The sequence below is a fragment of the Rattus rattus genome, chromosome 2, assembly GCF_011064425.1.
Source record: "Rattus rattus isolate New Zealand chromosome 2, Rrattus_CSIRO_v1, whole genome shotgun sequence".
NCBI classification, from domain to species: Eukaryota; Metazoa; Chordata; class Mammalia; order Rodentia; family Muridae; genus Rattus; species Rattus rattus.
Window position 1 is genome coordinate 936574 of NC_046155.1, and position 16503 is coordinate 953076.

A 16503-nucleotide genomic window follows, 5' to 3' on the forward strand; every position below is an offset into this window, starting at 1 on the left:
GGCAATCCAGGATGGCTTTGAACTTCTGGTTCTCCTGCCTCTACCTTTCGAGGGCTGGAATTACAGGCATGTATCTCTACTCCGGGTTTATAAGGTACTAGGGATTGAACCCAGGGCCTTGTGTACGTTAAGCAGACCCTCTATAGACTGAGCCACATTCCCAAGTATTGCGTGCTTCCCTTTAAGGAGTTTACTGGGCCACAGCCACTTCTCCGTGTAGTAGTATACATGAAATACAGCACGGTCAGTACCCACTCCCTCCTGGAGTTCAGAGGAGCTGGCTGGGACATGCGGCATCTGCAGCAGGTTTCAGTGTTTGATGGATTGGCATGAGGCTGTCAGAGATACTAACAAATGAAGAACAAACTCAAGGCCATCCTGGACTACCTACAGTGAATGCTAGACCAGCCTATAAACTCCACAGCATGGCCAGAGCTCTTTTAGTGACAGAGTGCCAGGCTGAGGTCACTCTCTCTTGCCCACAGAGCAAAGGTCTTCCCTTTATTCCCCATGGAGTCTGGAACCCTCTAGGCCTCCCCTCAGCTAACTTACAGCTTTGTAGCCAGTCTTATCTGAGACCCAGGGAAGATGTGTATGTGTGTGCTGCTGAGACAGGACTCGCAGCTCGGCAGAACCCCGGAAGAAGGAAGCTGTACAGGGTCTGTGGCTGGGCCTCTGGGATCCCCCAGCCAGGGACTTCCTCTTCCTCTCAGAGCAGGTGTAGCTGCCACAGCGTGACAGGGACTACACCCTGTCCCCCAACATGGAGGGGGTCAAGGGGCCCAGGCTCAGAGACTTCCTGAGTGGGAGTCTGGCCACCTGGGTGAGGGTCAGGTGGGACAGCTGGGAGAGGAAGAGAGTGTCAGGGCAGACTGAGGGCTGGGGGAGGGGTGGCTGGGTTGTACAGCATCCAGCAGGCAGAGGAGGGGGAGGGGGAGATGGTCTGGGAACTGGGGCAGGAGGCATTCAGGGGCACTGGTGAAGTGTGTGTGGGACAGATCAGGACTCAGGATGCATTTACTAGTGGGGGGCGGTTTCTACCTGTTTAGCTGACTTCTATTTGTTTCCACAGGCACTGGGATTGGCTGGGCTGGTGGGGGAGGCAGAAGAATCATCGGGGACGGAGGAGGAAGAGGAGGAGGAGGAGGAGGAGGGGCCTCTTTGTACGGAGAGGAGATTCCTGAAGCTGAGCAATGGAGACTTACTCCTTCGGGTGCTGGGCATCATGTAAGGGACATGGGGAAGTTGAGTTTGGGGGTGGGGGAGGGCAATGAATAGTGGGAGGAGCCTGAGGATGGAGGGCAAGGCCTGTCTGGGGTGGGGGAAGATCCTCAAGCCAACCTCTCATCCATGTTCCCTGGGTGGTCATAGTGCTCCCAGTTCCCGAGGACGACTTCAGATGGTCAGGGGCCATGATGGTCCTGCAGCCTGTAGGATATGGAACCTCCATCACCTGTGGGGGCGACTGAGGGATTTCTATCAGGTAAGGCATTGGGGAGACCTGACAGGAGGCCCAGCAGCCCCTTGTGAAGGTGTCTTTCTCAGTGTGGGCCATTCTAGGAGGAACTGCAGCTGCTGATCCTGTCACCACCTCCAGACCTTCAGACACTGGGATTTGACCCCTTCTCAGGTGCTGTTTCCTACCTGCCCTCTGGCCTCTGTCCCTGCCCCATGTCCCTCTTTAACCCTTTGTGTCTTGTGCCCAGCAGAAGAGGCAGTGGACGAGCTGGAAGGCATCCTTCGGCTGTTGCTGGGGGCCTCAGTGCAGGTGAGGAGGGGACGGGAGAACGGAATGGAATTCTGACAGGAGAAGGGAGCCTCTGTGTGCCAGCTTTGGGCCTTCTGTCTACCACAGTGCGAACATCGGGAGCTCTTCATCCGCCATATCCAGGGCCTCAGCCTTGACGTTCAGAGCGAGCTGGCTGCTGCCATCCAGGAGGTACCGATGGCAGTGATACGGTCTCGGGGCTTGATTTGGTTCATTTTCTCTGCCAGCTGAAGAATTAAATGGCAGGGGAAAAAAAACTGAAGTGCAGCAGGTGGCAGCAGAGAGAGCTCTTGCACAGCAGACAGAAGCAGCAGTTAAGAAAGGCATTCATTGAGGGCGAGCCAGAGACACACAGAGAAACAGAAGCAGGACTCGGGAAACGCACACACACACACACACACACACACACACACACACACACACACACACAAAGCAGTCTCTTCTTTGGTCGGTCAGTTTGAAGGCCCATAGTTGATTTGTCTGAAACCGTTGTGTGATATGTCCTGATCAGGCCTTGAACTCGTTGAGCCTCTATGTCAGCAGGGGACCGCTAGTGGGGGCAAAAGCTGCCAGCCAGGCTTTTGTCTTAAGTCAGCAGACGGAGGAGGAAGCTGGCCATCTTGGAAATTTCCCACCTCTTCCATGTCATGGCCCCTCTTCCAGTCTGTCTGCCTACCAGAAATTATGTCTAACCCTTGATCTCTAGGTACTGTGGTGGATGGCACCGGAGGCTTTTGCCACCCCTGAAGCCACCTTCACCTCCTTCTGATGTATTGCTCTCCGTGCCCTCAGGTGACCCAGCCTGGTGCTGGTGTGGTACTGGCTCTGGCTGGACCAGAATCTGCAGAGCTGGTGGCTGAGGAGCTGGAGATGCAGTTACGGAATCTGATGGGGATGATGTCCAGGCTGGTGCGAGAGCGTGATCTGGGGGCACAGGTAGGGGACAGGCAAGGGCTGTCAGTTGTCATAACCCAGAATGATTTTGTGGGGATCGGAGGCCCGATGTACAGAGGTTTTGGAAGGTGCTTCCTGACCTTTGACTTCCTGCTAGCGGTTGGCTGAAGTACTGCTAGAGCGGGAGCCAGCCCACTTGCTGTTGCCAGAGGCTTCTGCTAATGCTTCTGCGGAGGGTCCCTCGCACCATTTGGCTCTGCAGTTGACCAATGCCAAGGCCCAGCTGAGACGCCTGCGGCAGGAGGTGTGAGTGTCTGAAGGCTGGGGAAGGGGCCAGTGGGATCTGGATGGATCCCCAGACCCCAGGTGTGGGTTTGCAACTGGCAGACACCTTCCATCACTCCATCCCTCCAGGGAGGAGAAGGCCGAGCTGCTGCTGGACTCCCAGGCTGAGGTGCAGGGCTTGGAATCTGAAATTCGAAGGCTCCGTCAGGAGGTGCGGTCCAACGCCCATCCCACACCTCTGCCCCTCATTGACCCCTCCCCATCGTGGTCCTATTGCTTCTTGTGATACCTCACTCCTCTGTCACGTGGCTGGCTAATCCTAGTTCTACACCATATGGCCTAGACCCAGGCGCTGTCTGGACAAGCCAAGCGCGCAGAACTCTACCGCGAGGAGGCAGAGGCACTGCGGGAGCGGGCCGGCCGCTTGCCACGCCTGCAGGAAGAGTTGCGGCGCTGTCGCGAGAGACTTCACGCAGCAGAGGTCTTTAAGGGCCAGCTAGAGGTGAGGTGGGGGCGGGGCTGGAGGCGGAGTATTGCGGCGGGGCGTGGCCTGAAGGCGGGGCGTACAGGAGGGGTCTGGCCAAGAGAAGAGTGGACCTAGCTTTGCTTGGGAGACCGTGATAGCAGGGTGAAGTGGGTGAGGATACAGCAGGTGGAGTCTGGGACAAGCCCTTTAGGATGGGCGGATGGAAGGGAGAAGAAGAGACTATGGAAGGACAGGGCTTGAAGAGACGGATGGGGCCACGGGTAGAATAGGGAAGTCAGCAGTGGGATTCCACCAAGTAGTGGGTACCCGTGAGTGTGGTCTAGAGGGATGTGGCCTTGGAAGGCTTCTCCTTGGGGCGGGGTACAGAAGGGAGGAGTACCTGGGGAAATCTTGGAGAAAGCTGCAGTTGGAGGGAAGAAGTAGGGAAAGAGGCAGAGTCTGAAGCTGTCCCAGGGGAAGGGCGAGCATAAAGGTTGCATCTCATCAAGGATCCTCCCATCTTTCCCACCAGGAGGAGCGAGTGCTTTCTGGGGCCCTGGAGGCCTCGAAGGTCCTGCTGGAGGAACAGCTGGAGATTGCCCGAGAACGCTCAGCCAGGCTGCACGAGACCCAGCGGGAGAACCTCCTGTTGCGTACTCGGCTGGGCGAGGCCCATGCGGTGAGCTAGGTTGACCTGTCCGCAGTCCACTGTCCCTGGTCCCCATGACTCCAGTGATGCCCAGGGCTCTAAGTGATTCCTGTTGGGAATGATATTCAGACTTGTACATTTGGCCTGGGCCAGATGAACAAGGTGCTGAGCCATTTTTCCACATCCCAGGACCTGGACTCTCTGCGGCATCAGTTGGAGCAGCTGGTGGAAGAGAATGTGGAACTGGAACTGGAACTTCAGAGGAGCCTGGAGCCGCCCCCAGGCTCCCCTGGGGAGAGTGAGTCGGGCCTAGGGTGAGGGTGAGGATCTGGGGGTGAAGGCAGACTCTGAATGGGGAGGACTTGTTTTCAAGCCCTTTACTAGGTCTGAGAGGTGTTGGGGCCGGGAGTCAGGGAGGGTGGGTGGAGTTTTGACTTGGTCATATCTTCCTTACCGGGAGCAGCACCCTCACTGCAAGATGAGGTGAGGGAAGCAGAGGCTGGGCGGCTAAGGACAGTGGAACAGGAGAATCGGACGCTTCGAGGCCAACTACAAATGCTTCGGGAACAGCTTGACAGTCAGGTAGGTTCCTCCAATATCCTTATCCTCGCTGCTTCCCACCTACATTCCTCTAATACACCCCCCATTGTCTCTCTCATATGTCCTCAGCGCCCTCTGCTGGAGGAGCAGAGCAAGGACTCCATGCTACCTGTGACTAATGGGGCTCCAGCAGCTCCCCTGGCCCTAGATCACAGTCCCAAAAGCCTGGCTTGCCAGATAGGAGGCGAAGGCCCGGGATCTTTGGACCTGCCTTCCCCAGCATCATACTCTGGAATCACAAGGTTATCTGAGTGTCTCCAGGCGCCCGATTCACACCCGGAGTTGGACAGTCCTTTCCAGATGGTATCTCAGGATCCCCAGACCTCAGACCAAACTCAAGAATCAGACCCTACCGTGGAGGCACATCAGTCCCTGGAGAAGTCTGGTCATATAGTCTCTGTCCAGAGCCCCATTGTCTGGGACCCACCACAGGGTGCAGAGATCAGAATTGACGTGCAGGAGCTAGGAGAGACTGGCAGCAGGGAGGTTTCCGAAGGGGAGTCGGTACCGGAGGCCCAGGTCCTGAAACAGGAGAACCCCGAATGCAGGCCCAGATCTGCTGAGTTCATCCTCCTGGAGCCACTGGAGAAGAAGACCCTGGAACCGGAACTAGAATTGTCCAAGCAACAGACAGAGACAGGAGGGCACGAACAGAGGCCCAAGGGGTTGGTCAATAAACTGGTCCTTCAGAAACCACAGCAGACATCAGAAGGGCCTCCCGATGCCTGGTCCAGGGAGGAGCCAATCCCAGGGGAGACCCTGGCCACTGCTATCCCAGAGGAGCAGGCCCTCAGAGATGAGGTAGCACAACTAAGGAGAGAGGTTGTAGGCCTTGAGGCTAAACTGCAAGCCCAAGCCCAAAGACTGGAGGCCCGAAGTGCAGAGGCTGTCTCCCTCTCTGAGGAGCTGGCCCAAGCACGCAGAACAGAGGCTGAGGCCCATCAGGAGGTAGAGGCCCGGGCCCGGGAACAGGCCCGTCTGCGTGAAGCAGTAGATGCAGCTAGCCTGGAGCTGGAGGCTGCATCACGAGAGCGGGAGGCACTGGCAGAGGCGCTAGCAGCAGCAGGCCGGGAGCGGAGGCAATGGGAACGCGAGGGGCCCAGGCTGCGGGCTCAAGTTGAGGCTGCCGAGCAGCAGGTGCAGGCTCTGGAGAGCCAGGTCCGCTGTCATCTGGAGGAAGCTGAGAGGGAGCACCTGGAGAAGCAAGCCCTTAGGGAGGTATGTGGGGTACAGCAGTGGGTCAGGAAATGAGGATCTGCGACAGTTGCTGGCTTGTATGGTGTGGGTCCCTTCGCTGTACAGAGATGGGACTGAAAGTAGACAATCCAGGCCACTCCTACCGTTGCAGGACATCTGGTAGCCAGTCCTTATGGGGCCGGCTACAGGAGGGACTCGCACTGTCAGCTCTATGGTCTGTCCTGCACTCCTGTTGTGGTAGCCTCTGTCCCTTTGCCCTAGCCCCATCTTCCTGTATAAATCAGACACTGTGCCCTACAGCACTCATGATCCGTTGGCAGACCAGGATAATGTGGAAATTGCCTGACTCATGGCCAAGGCCTGCTGCAAGTGACCAAACAATAGTTCTCAGGAGCCAGGACGGAGTCCGTTCTGCAGTAAGCTCACCCAGCTCCATACCCAACTCCATATAAACTAGACATATGCTTTTCATTCCAGCACTCAGGATGTGGAGGCAGGAGGATTAGAAGTTCAAGGTGTTTAGTTTGCTTTTCTATTGGAACTCAACTCAAGAGCAGGAAGCTGGAGACAGAACTGAGTGGAGCAGAGGCCGTGGAAGGGCTCTGCTTACTGGCTCCTCTCCATAGCTTACTCACCTTGCTTTTTTATGTAGCTTGGGACAATCTGTCCAGGGATGGTTCCACTCACAATGGGCTGGGCTCTCCCGCATTAATCATTAACCAAGGAAGTGCCCCACAGACCTGCCTACAGACAGTCTGATGGAGGCATTTTTCCCAGTTGAGGTTCCCTGTTCCCAGATGTCAAGTTGGCAGCACAGAGATCCTTGACTCTATAATGAATTGGAGGCTATCCTGGGCTTTATGAAACTCCACCTAGAGAGAAAATAAAAGCAAAACATTCAGTAAAGATAAGTGTGCCAGGCAGTGGCGGCACGTCTTTAATTTCAGCCCTCAGGAGGCAGAGGCAGAGGCAGGTGGATCTCTGTGAGTTTGAAGCCAGCCTGGTCTACAGAGTGACTTCTAGAACAGCCAGGGCCTCATAGAGAAACCCTATCTGGAAAAGAACCAGTAAGGGCCTGGAGAGATGGCTCAGTGGTTAAAAGCACTGGCTGCTCTTCCAGAGGTCCTGAGTTCAAATCCCAACAAACACATGGTGGCTCACAACCATCTGTAATGAGATCTGATGTCTTCTTCTGGTGTGTCTGAAGACAGCTACAGTGCACTCACATACATAAAATAAATGTTTTAAAAATAACACAACAACAACAAGTGAAGTGCTAGCCGTGTACCCAGGAAGAGGCGATAGTGCCTATCTGGGAGTGAGAGGCCTTCAGGGAAAATTTCCAGGATGCTACTTGATGACAAAAGATTAAGACCTTTGATGAGAGAAGTGACAAGAGAATCCAAGGACTCTAAGGTATTGGAGATGATGGGGACTCAGAAGAAGTCACAGCAGTGGCCAGCTTTGAAGGGGTTGCTACTCTGTCCGCTGACATGGAAAGCCGCAGGTGTGGGCAAACCCATGTGTGGTTGAGTTTGACAAGGGTCACCGTGATGAAAGGGAAATGCCCATCAGGAGGTGGGGGCAGTGGTAACTGACAGGTAGGGTCATAGGGTGATGGGGGGATGTCTGGAAATTCTTGCATTTCTTTAATTCATTCACATGCTTTGTTAGGCTTGGGTTCAGTGGTGACCAGGCCAGGTGTGGGGTGCCCATATGCATAGGTGAGGAGGTGACAGGACAGTGCAGAAAGCCGTGGTGCAGGGAGCTATGGTCCAGGCTAGATACATCAGGGAAGGCTTTCTGGAGGAGGTGGAGAGAAGCAGATCCAGGCTGTGAGGAGGTGAGCCTGAGGAGGAATTTAGCAGGGTTCCTATTGGGCAGGGCGAAAGCTTCCTTCTATGCTGAGGGAGAGGTTGGGGCTTATGTTGTGAGTGAATGGTATCTCTGGAGGCTGGAGATATCCCCATAGGGAGACAAAGCTAAGGACAGTACAGGGTAATGGCCAGGGTTAGGGCAGAGCTGTGCTGCCAAGACTGGGAACTGGGTGCTCCAGCATGAACGGTCTCCAGTTCCACCCCAGGGCACAGACTGGAAGAACACCTCACATAGGAGCATCTCAATGGTGAAGATGGGGAATAGGCGTCGGGGCTGGGAGACACTGGTTACGCACGCACGGGGTAGGTGTGGGGGAAGAGATGTAGGGAATCTGGAACAATGAGCTAATGATGAGAGCGTCTCTCTGGGGTACCTACTGTGGCGTGGGATCTAAAGATCTGCTAGGAAGGAACTGTGTGCTGTCTCAGACCCTCCTGATTGTCAGCTGTGTGGCTTGGAGCAAGTTACTTCGGAGTGTCGTTTTCCTCATCTGTAAACCAGAAACATACCTGTGCCTGCCCCTCCTGTGGTAGTACATTACCTGCAATCCTGCTCTTGGTAGGCTGAGGCAGGAGGATTGAGAGTTAGAGGCCATCCTGAGCTATATAGGCTCAAGAGAGGACTGGAGATGTACACTCCTCTAATCCTAGAATTTGGGAATAGAGACAGGTGGATCTCTGTGAGTTTGAGCTTAGCCTGGTTTATAGTGACAGGAATATATAGTGAGACCCTGTCTCAGAAAAAAAAAAAAAAAAAAAAAGAGGGAGAAAAAGGATGAGAGAGAGAGAAAGAGAGGAACTAAAACCTATCTGTTCCTATCTGATCTGATCCAATTTCACAAAATGATGTGTGGGAGGAGCTCAGGGTGCTCCTGGCTCTCAGTACACTTTTGCTTTTTTGGGAGAGGGGCTGGTGGTAGGCTGGCAGTGAAGGTAAGGGTGGCTCTGGAAGAACTGGCTCTGAGGACTTAGAGTGGGAGAAGCTCGGGCTAGAGAGAATTGGGACGACTTCCTGACTGTAACAGTTCCGGGCACTACCTGGATGTGGCATTGAAGGAGCTGGCTAGCACTGCAGAGAAGGGATCCCAAGGTTTTTAGGGGGTCACAGAGGCCTCCCAGGCTGGGTGGAGGGGCACTTGGTAGGGCTATAGCTAGAACCGTGAGCGGGCAGGGCCGCAGGTCTCCACTTGCAACTGCACCATGGTTCTCGTATCTCTGAGAGCGCTAAGGCTCTAGTGGCCATTTGGGCAGCAGAGCCTTATGGGAATTGTAGTTCTTTTCCTCCTCCTATGGGAATTGTAGTTCCTCCTCTTCCTCCTCCTCCTCCTCCTCCTCCTCCTCCTCCTCCTCCTCCTCCTTTTCTTTTCTTCTTTTCTTTTTCTTTTTTTTCTTTCTTTCTTTTTTCTTTCTTTCTTTCTTTCTTTCTTTTTTTTTTTGGGACAGGGTTTCTCTGTGTAACTTTGTCTATCCAGGAACTTGCTCTGTAGAACAGGCTGGCCTTGAACCTGGCTCTGTCTCCCTAGTGCTGGGATTAAAAGTATGCGCCACCACCACCAGCTGAATTTTAGTTGTTTTAACCAGAGACTGTGCCCACATCTGTTGGGAACTGCCATGCCCAGGGCAAGCTGTGAAGGGTCGTCACTTATGATGATGGCTCAATAGCCTGAGTTTTCGGAGGCAGGAAGTGGCCAGTGACTGAGCAGTGTCATCTTTGTGCAGCTTTATTTTTCTAGGGTCCCCAGGAGTCAGAATGGTTTGGCCTCCCTCCCCTTGCAGCTCACAGGTCAGAATTGGCCTTCCACCCCTGCCCTGGAATGGTGTGGCCCAACTGCCAAATGCCATAGTCTCTGACCAACCTCTGCAGCTCTGCTCTGTGGTTAGACCCGAGATCCCTGAGTTCCTGTTCTGATAGCTCTTGGTAGCCACCCCTCTGTGGTGCTCTGCAGACCTACCTCCACTGAGCCCCTGCACATGCCTGGAAAAGCAGCTGCCAGGGCCTACCGCCCTCATGGGTACCCTCGAAACTATGGGCTCAAAGAGGTGAAGCCATTTGCTTAGTGTGCATCTCTGACTCCTCACTTAAGGGTTGCCTTCACCCCCACCAGGTTTAGGCCCCCAGCCCCCTTCATATCCACCCTACAGAGCCGCTGGCACTCCGTCTCCAGGTCTTTTAGACAAGGTCTCATCCTGAGCCTAGGCCTCCTGTGTAGCCCAGGCTGGGCTTAACTTTGCAGCCATCTTGCCAATCTTGGCTTCTTGAGTTGCTGGTATTACAGATGTGAACAATGCACGCCAGATGGGAACACAGAGACATGTGCCAGGGTAACCGAGCAAGGCAGAGAGCAAGATGACCTCTTCTTGGGCCTGTCTCTAGCCTTCCTCTAAATCTGGGGAAGAGGAGTGATCCCCATCTTCAACCCCACCTGCTGAGTCTGCTCTGCCTGCCCACAGGAGCTAGAGAAGGCTGTGGTACGGGGCCAGGAATTGGGGGATCGGCTGGAGTATCTGCATCGAGAGCTGGAGCAGGCGGCCTTAGAGCGCCAGAAGTTCCTTCAAGAACGGGAGAGCCAGCACCAGAGGTGGGCACAGTGGCTGGGTGCAGGGAGGGACAGGGAAGTGAGAGCTGCGTGTTAAGGCTTCTCCTGGTAGGTACCAGCATCTGGAGCAGCGTCTGGAAGCTGAGCTGCAGGCAGCGTCTACCAATAAGGAGGAGGCATTGATGAAGCTCAAGGCCAGAGCCCTGCAGCTGGAGGAGGAGCTAATTCAGGTAAAGCTGTCCTGAGAACTGAGGTGCTGGCCCCTTGCCCCATCCTGGGAATAGCCAACCAGGGCTGTCAGGGCTCAGGTCTTACTTCTAGATCGATGGATAGCTGTTCACCTCCTACCCTGGTGGGGCTGCTTCCTGTGTTCCTCAAGTGGATGGAACCTTTTCTTGGGATGACTGATCTGCCTGAGCCCCTACACTTCCCTATGTGTGTGAGGCACCTGCAATCTGTGTCCCTGAACCTCGTCCCTGCAGCTGCGCCAGTACCCTGTGGACCAGGCAACTGGGGTACGAGCTGAGCCTCGGACTGTGGAGACCCAGAATGGACGGCTCATCGAGGTGGAGCGAAATGTGAGTGGCAGGGCATGGGTTGCCCAGGGGATGGGAGGACGAGCCGCTTAGCCACCGGCAATCTCTCTCTCTGGCAGAATGCCACACTGGTGGCTGAGAAGGCGGCTCTGCAGGGGCAGCTGCAGCACCTGGAGGGGCAGCTGGGGAGCCTGCAGGGACGTGCACAGGAGCTTCTGCTACAGAGTCAGCGGGCACAGGAGCACAGCAGTCGCCTGCAGGTGCGTGACAGCATGGGGCTCTTGTTAGTGTCATTTTATGCCCTTTTTCCTACTCCAGCCAGTGGCCTCATCTGCTTCCAAAGTGCTTTCCCTCTGACCTCGGCCATCACAGGCTGTACCTTCTCCCTTTGCTTGCTTTCAGCATTCGCATCTGCACCCACTCCCATCCCCCGTCATCCTAGCATCTAAGCCTCTCTGTACCAGCCATTAGTCTTCACCCCTTCCCTGTCCCCGACCCTTGTGTCCCATCCCTGTTTTGGACCTCTTGCATGGACCCACCACCCTGATGCCTCTCTGCTGCTTTCCACCTCCGCCCGTTTTTTCGGTTGTGCCTCGGCTTCCGCCATAGCTGTTCCTGTCCTCTGCCCCTGTGGTCTCGGGCCGTGCCCTGTATTCCTTGTGGGCTGGTCGCCTCACTACAGTGGTCGTCCCCACCTGTTCCACCCTAGGCTGAAAAATCTATGATGGAGATTCAGGGTCAGGAGCTGCACAGGAAGCTGGGGGTGCTAGAAGAGGAGGTACGGGTAGCAAGGCGGGCCCAGGAGGAGACTCGTGGGCAGCAGCAGGCTCTGCTCCGTGACCACGAGGCCTTAGTGCAGCTGCAGCGAAGGCAGGAGACGGAGTTGGAGGGACTGTTGGTGCGGCACCGAGATCTCAAGGCCAATATGCGAGCATTGGAACTGGCCCACCGTGAGCTCCAGGGCCGGTGAGTCTCCCCCTGTCATGCTTACTCGCCTGTCTTCCTCAGCAGGCCCAACCCAAGGGGATATTCTATACTCCAAGTGTCTATCCTACTGCTCCTCTCTTGTGGGAGTCTAGGCTTCCCAACTTTGAGGCTGTGAATGGCGGTACCCTGCATGGCGTTCTGCTTTGGGGCTTTGCTGGGGTGTGGTGCAGATGTCAGACTTTCAGATCCCCACAATGCAGTGCCTACTTGTCAAGGCTGCAGCCCCTGCAGTCCTCTGGGACCCTTGTTCATACAGGCATGAGCAGTTGCAGGCCCAGCGGGCCAGTGTGGAAGCACAAGAGGTGGCCCTACTGGCAGAGCGCGAGCGCCTGATGCAGGACGGACATAGGCAGCGCGGATTGGAGGAGGAGCTGCGGAGACTTCAGAATGAGCATGACAGGTGCTAGCCCTGGTGCAGCCCTGCCCTCATCACCCCCCAACCCCCTATCAGCATTCCCACATGTGAAGTGGGTTAGGGTGCGTTAGTCACTGCCCCTGCATGTCCGGTTTCTCCTCCTTTCTGTGAGTGCGGGCTTCCTGGCTCTTGGGAGAGCAGTTGTCTTTGTCTCCAAAGAGCTCAGACGCTACTGGCTGAGGTGTCTCGGGAACGAGGGGAGCTCCAGGGTGAACGTGGGGAGCTGCGGAGCCGCCTGGCGAGGCTGGAACTGGAGCGAGCACAACTTGAGATCCAGAGCCAGAAACTGCGTGAGTCCAACCAGCAGTTGGACCTGAGCGCCTGTCGGCTGACCACACAGTGTGAGGTGTGGCACAGTGCTGGGGGCGCCCTGGGGCAGTCAAGGTAGGCAAGTCAAGCTGGACAGTCTCGAGCCGGGTATTCATTCCTGCCCTTGCTGCTGGCCGCAGCTTCTGACCCAGCTTCGCAGTGCGCAGGAAGAGGAGAACAGGCAGCTGTTAGCTGAGGTACAGGCCCTGAGCCGGGAGAACAGAGAACTGCTGGAGCGCAGCCTGGAGAGTCGTGACCATCTGCATCGAGAGCAGCGAGAGTACCTGTGAGCATGCTCAGGGTCAGGCCCCTCAGGAAACCCCACTTCCTCTCATCCCCACTCCTCCACCCCAACCCACGCCCCCAGGTCCAAGAGAAAAGTTCCAGGCATAGGGTAGTCTTACCTGCAATATGACGGTCTGGAGTTATACCTGCTTCTGCCAGGGCTTTGCCAGGATTTCTCTGAACCTATTCTCTCCTCTTCCTACCAGGGACCAGCTTAATGCCTTGCGCCGTGAGAAGCAGAAGCTGGTGGAGAAAATCATGGACCAGTACCGTGTGCTGGAACCTGGGCCCCTACCCCGTACCAAGTGAGGTCCCACCTTCCGGAACCGGGATCCTGCTAACCTTTGCCCTGTCCTACCCTCTGACACCCAGCTCCATGAAAGCCAGGCTGGGGTGCAGGTCTTAATAAGGGTTTGCCTGACCCTTTTCATCCCCTGATACAATCCTCCTCTCCCTCCCTTTTCCTGTTTCCTTATCCCTTCTTATGCCCTCTTGCCCCCAGGAAGGGCAGCTGGCTGGCAGACAAGGTGAAGAGGCTGATTCGGCCCCGGCGGGAGGGAGCCCTCCATGGGGGGCCACGCCTGGGGGCCGATGGGGCTGGCAGCACGGAAAGCTTGGGGGGCCCCCTGGAGACGGAGCTCCCTGAGGGCAGGGAGGCAGATGGGACAGGTGGGTCTGAGGGTCTGGTGACCAGAATGTCCCTATCCCATATCTCCCACCTTTGGCATCTGCTATACTGTCTGGCTTGCACCTGTGCTCCGTGCCACCCACCTCCACCTGCCTTGATGCCATTGGCTGCTCTCTGCTCCAGGGGTCCCCTGCCTGGGCACCTCCTTTCTGCCTGTATTGCCACCTTTCCATTTCTACACAACCCACAGTCATGCCTAAGACCTCAGAGCAGCCGGGCACATTAGGGAAAGATTATTTATTCTAGTGATACAAAAGGAAACTGAGGACCAGAGAGGATGGGGCACCTTGCTCAAGGCTCCACAGTGAGCTTGTGTGAGCCAGCAGCACATTGGCCAGGCTCACCAGCGAAGGCTTACCGGCCAGGTCTCTTCCTTCCTACGCTCTTCTTTCTACCCTATGTAACCTCACCCACTGGCTCTCTGCTTGCCTGGTCCCTCCCTGTACTTTGGTGACCTCCTTCCCCATGCATGTGCCTCTCACAGGGTCCTCGTCACCAGCACCCATGCGCCGTGCCCAGAGCTCTCTCTGCTTGGGAGACGAGAACCTGGCAGGTGGGCAGCGGCGTAGACTCAGCTCCCGATTCCCTGCCGGGCGAAGCTCTGCGTCTTTTAGTCCAGGGGACACCCCAAGGCAGCGGTTCAGACAGAGAAGACCAGGCCCCCTGGGGGCGCCCAGTTCCCACAGCAAAGGTGAGACATAGAGTCCCCGAATAGAAGTCCCCATTACCCAGTGGACTCAGCATTTTGGGGAGGAGAGGTATTCCTCTTAGTCTCTGTGTTCCTGTATGCCTTGCCCACCGCTGCCCGGCACTGTGGCCCAGCGGCTGCCTTTTGATCCCTAGGATCTGGTGTGGAATGGGATGGCTCCATTGAGACCCTCTCGGAACATGAAGCAGATGCCACTGGAGAGGGTGAGTGGGGGTGTGTGCCCCACCTGGGGTCTCCGGCAAGTCTCGTTGACCAGTTCTCTCCTCCGATGAGGAAGAATTCTTTACCAAACACCAGCTGGTATGCTCTGGTGATACGGCAGGGAACATTCTGGTGTAGGGAGGCAGACAGCAAACACTGCCTGAAAATAATCACTGTCTACAACAGCCAGGACTGACAGAAATACAATCTGAACATGGCATGGGTGGTACACGCCGGCCACCCCAGCACCTGAGGCTGAGGCAGGAGAATTACAAATTCAAGACCAGCCTAGACTCTATGGCAAGACCCTGTCTGGATGGGGGGAGGGGATACAATGTGAGCTATGTGTGTATCTTTTTCCTTTTTAGTAATCCTGTCAGAAACATAGAGGGGGGGGGACGACAGTTTTAATGACATGACTCATTTATGTCTGCCTAAATGGTTACAGTTTTCAATATGTAGTCAGTGCATAGAGTTACAAATGAGAATTTCTTTTTACATTCATTTTATTTTTTGAGGCAGGGAGTCTCACTATGCAGTCTGGTTGGCTTGGAACTTACTATATAGACCAGGCCAGCCTCAAACTAACAAAGATCTGCCTGTCTCTGCCTCACCAACCTGGGACTAAAGGCACAGTCCACATCCCTGGGATTGCAGCTGTATCTGACTTCTTTCCTTCCTTCCTTCTTTATTTTATTATTATTATTTTTTTGAAACAGGGTCTTTTTTATATAGGCTATGATGGCCTAGTTCACGGTAGCCCAGGCTGGGCTATTTGTAGCAATCCTCCTGTCTCAACTTTCTTAGTTCTAGGATAATAGTTGTGTGCTACCACACCCATTATTTTGTTCATACTAAGTGTTTAAAGTCTAGCAAGCACTTCACACAAGCATATAGAAGTTTGGGCTAGCAGAGGCTCAGCCCCAATCTGATAGGAGGCTATAATGCTGGAGAAGAAGTGTGTGTGTGAGTGAGTGTGTGTGTGTGGGTGTGTGTGTGTGTGAGTGTGTGTGTGAGTGTGTGTGTGTGAGTGTGAGTGAGTGTGTGTGTGTGTGTGTGTGTGTGTGTGTGTGTGTGTGTGGGTGAGTGTGTGTGTGTGTGTTTGTGTGTGTGTGTGTGTGTGTGTGTGTGTGTGTTTAGAAGCCACACTGGAATTTGAGTGAGGGTACTGTTTGGGGACAGGCTACCCAGAGGAGCTGAAATTTAGAGATAGCTTGAGGCTAGAACATGGAGGTTGGGGAGAGCAAGTAGACAGAAGGTTCAGGGTCCCATGGACTGTCCTGACTGCTGGCCATCTTCTTGGAAGGAAGCCTAATCCGTCTTTCTCTCCAGCCCCCCAGGAACAGAAACCAGAGAAACAATTCCTTACCTCTTCCCTCAGCCAGTGATACTGTGGGGACAGAAGGCACAGGAGTGCAGCCTTCTCCCCACTGTAGGGTCAGTGGCATTCCCAAGCAGCCCAAGAGCCAGGGGGCCTGGGGACCCCAAGAAGAATCCTTGGACAAAGAAGCCTGGGCTCTCAGGTCCCCCACAGCTGGGACTCTGAGGAGAAGCTGGGACAAGGTTGTGGACAGGGGATGTGACTGGTCCGAATGGGGAGCTCCTGGCCAGGGCTCTTGCTCTCAGAAACATCCATCACTGAGAAGGCGATGTCTGGGAGATTCCCCAGCTGAAGACGGCTGGCAAGAGTGGGCACGAGAGCCCTCCACCAGGTCTAGCTGGGGACCTAATGCCCATTCCCTGGAGACAGACCTGGGCTAATATCTGAGCATTGTCTGGGACATGAGGGTGAGGAGAATAAAGCTGTAACCCCTTGAATCTGGGTTCTGTGTCTGCTGGCTGCTTGTGGGAGACGGGAGGTCTGGGGACTTCCATCGGCGTAGCCAAGAAGCCTGCCTGGACCAGGTAGCAAAGGGAATTATAGTGTGGCCATTTGGCCTTGTGAAAACCTGGATGTGCTGGCCAGGTAAGCAGCCAATGGGGATAGGGCCTGGGTAGGCATTTAACAGTGGATAAGACCTGGGATCTGGGATCTGAGACAAAGTGAACTTAGTTGGCCTGGCCCTATTTCTCAGGGCACTTCTTTTCTCTCTCTCCACA

At 55.2% G+C, this 16503-nt stretch overlaps 1 protein-coding gene across 1 annotated transcript; it reads left to right on the forward strand.

The window, feature by feature from the left end:
• Positions 1-750: 750 nt before the first annotated feature.
• Positions 751-16226, forward strand: Ccdc88b (coiled-coil domain containing 88B). The gene is made up of 27 exons (XM_032896495.1): positions 751-823; positions 1073-1227; positions 1372-1483; positions 1561-1630; positions 1710-1768; positions 1856-1939; positions 2561-2704; positions 2820-2968; positions 3077-3158; positions 3291-3449; positions 3946-4092; positions 4252-4360; positions 4508-4644; positions 4732-5880; positions 10188-10315; positions 10386-10503; positions 10756-10851; positions 10929-11069; positions 11519-11775; positions 12053-12196; positions 12371-12557; positions 12661-12806; positions 13012-13110; positions 13308-13474; positions 13978-14184; positions 14337-14405; positions 15736-16226. Exons 1-27 carry the CDS (start codon positions 764-766, stop codon positions 15789-15791), a joined length of 4431 nt encoding a protein of 1476 aa, XP_032752386.1. The 5' UTR covers positions 751-763; the 3' UTR covers positions 15792-16226.
• Positions 16227-16503: the final 277 nt, after the last annotated feature.

Excerpts from the sequence above, each read along its gene's own strand:
- Ccdc88b (XM_032896495.1), top strand. The coding sequence starts at position 764 with ATGGAGGGGGTCAAGGGGCCCAGGCTCAGAGACTTCCTGAGTGGGAGT. Across the intron at positions 1,940-2,560 it reads TGGCTGCTGCCATCCAGGAG|GTGACCCAGCCTGGTGCTGG; the intron begins GTACCGATGGCA and ends CCGTGCCCTCAG. Across the intron at positions 10,316-10,385 it reads CGGGAGAGCCAGCACCAGAG|GTACCAGCATCTGGAGCAGC; the intron begins GTGGGCACAGTG and ends TTCTCCTGGTAG.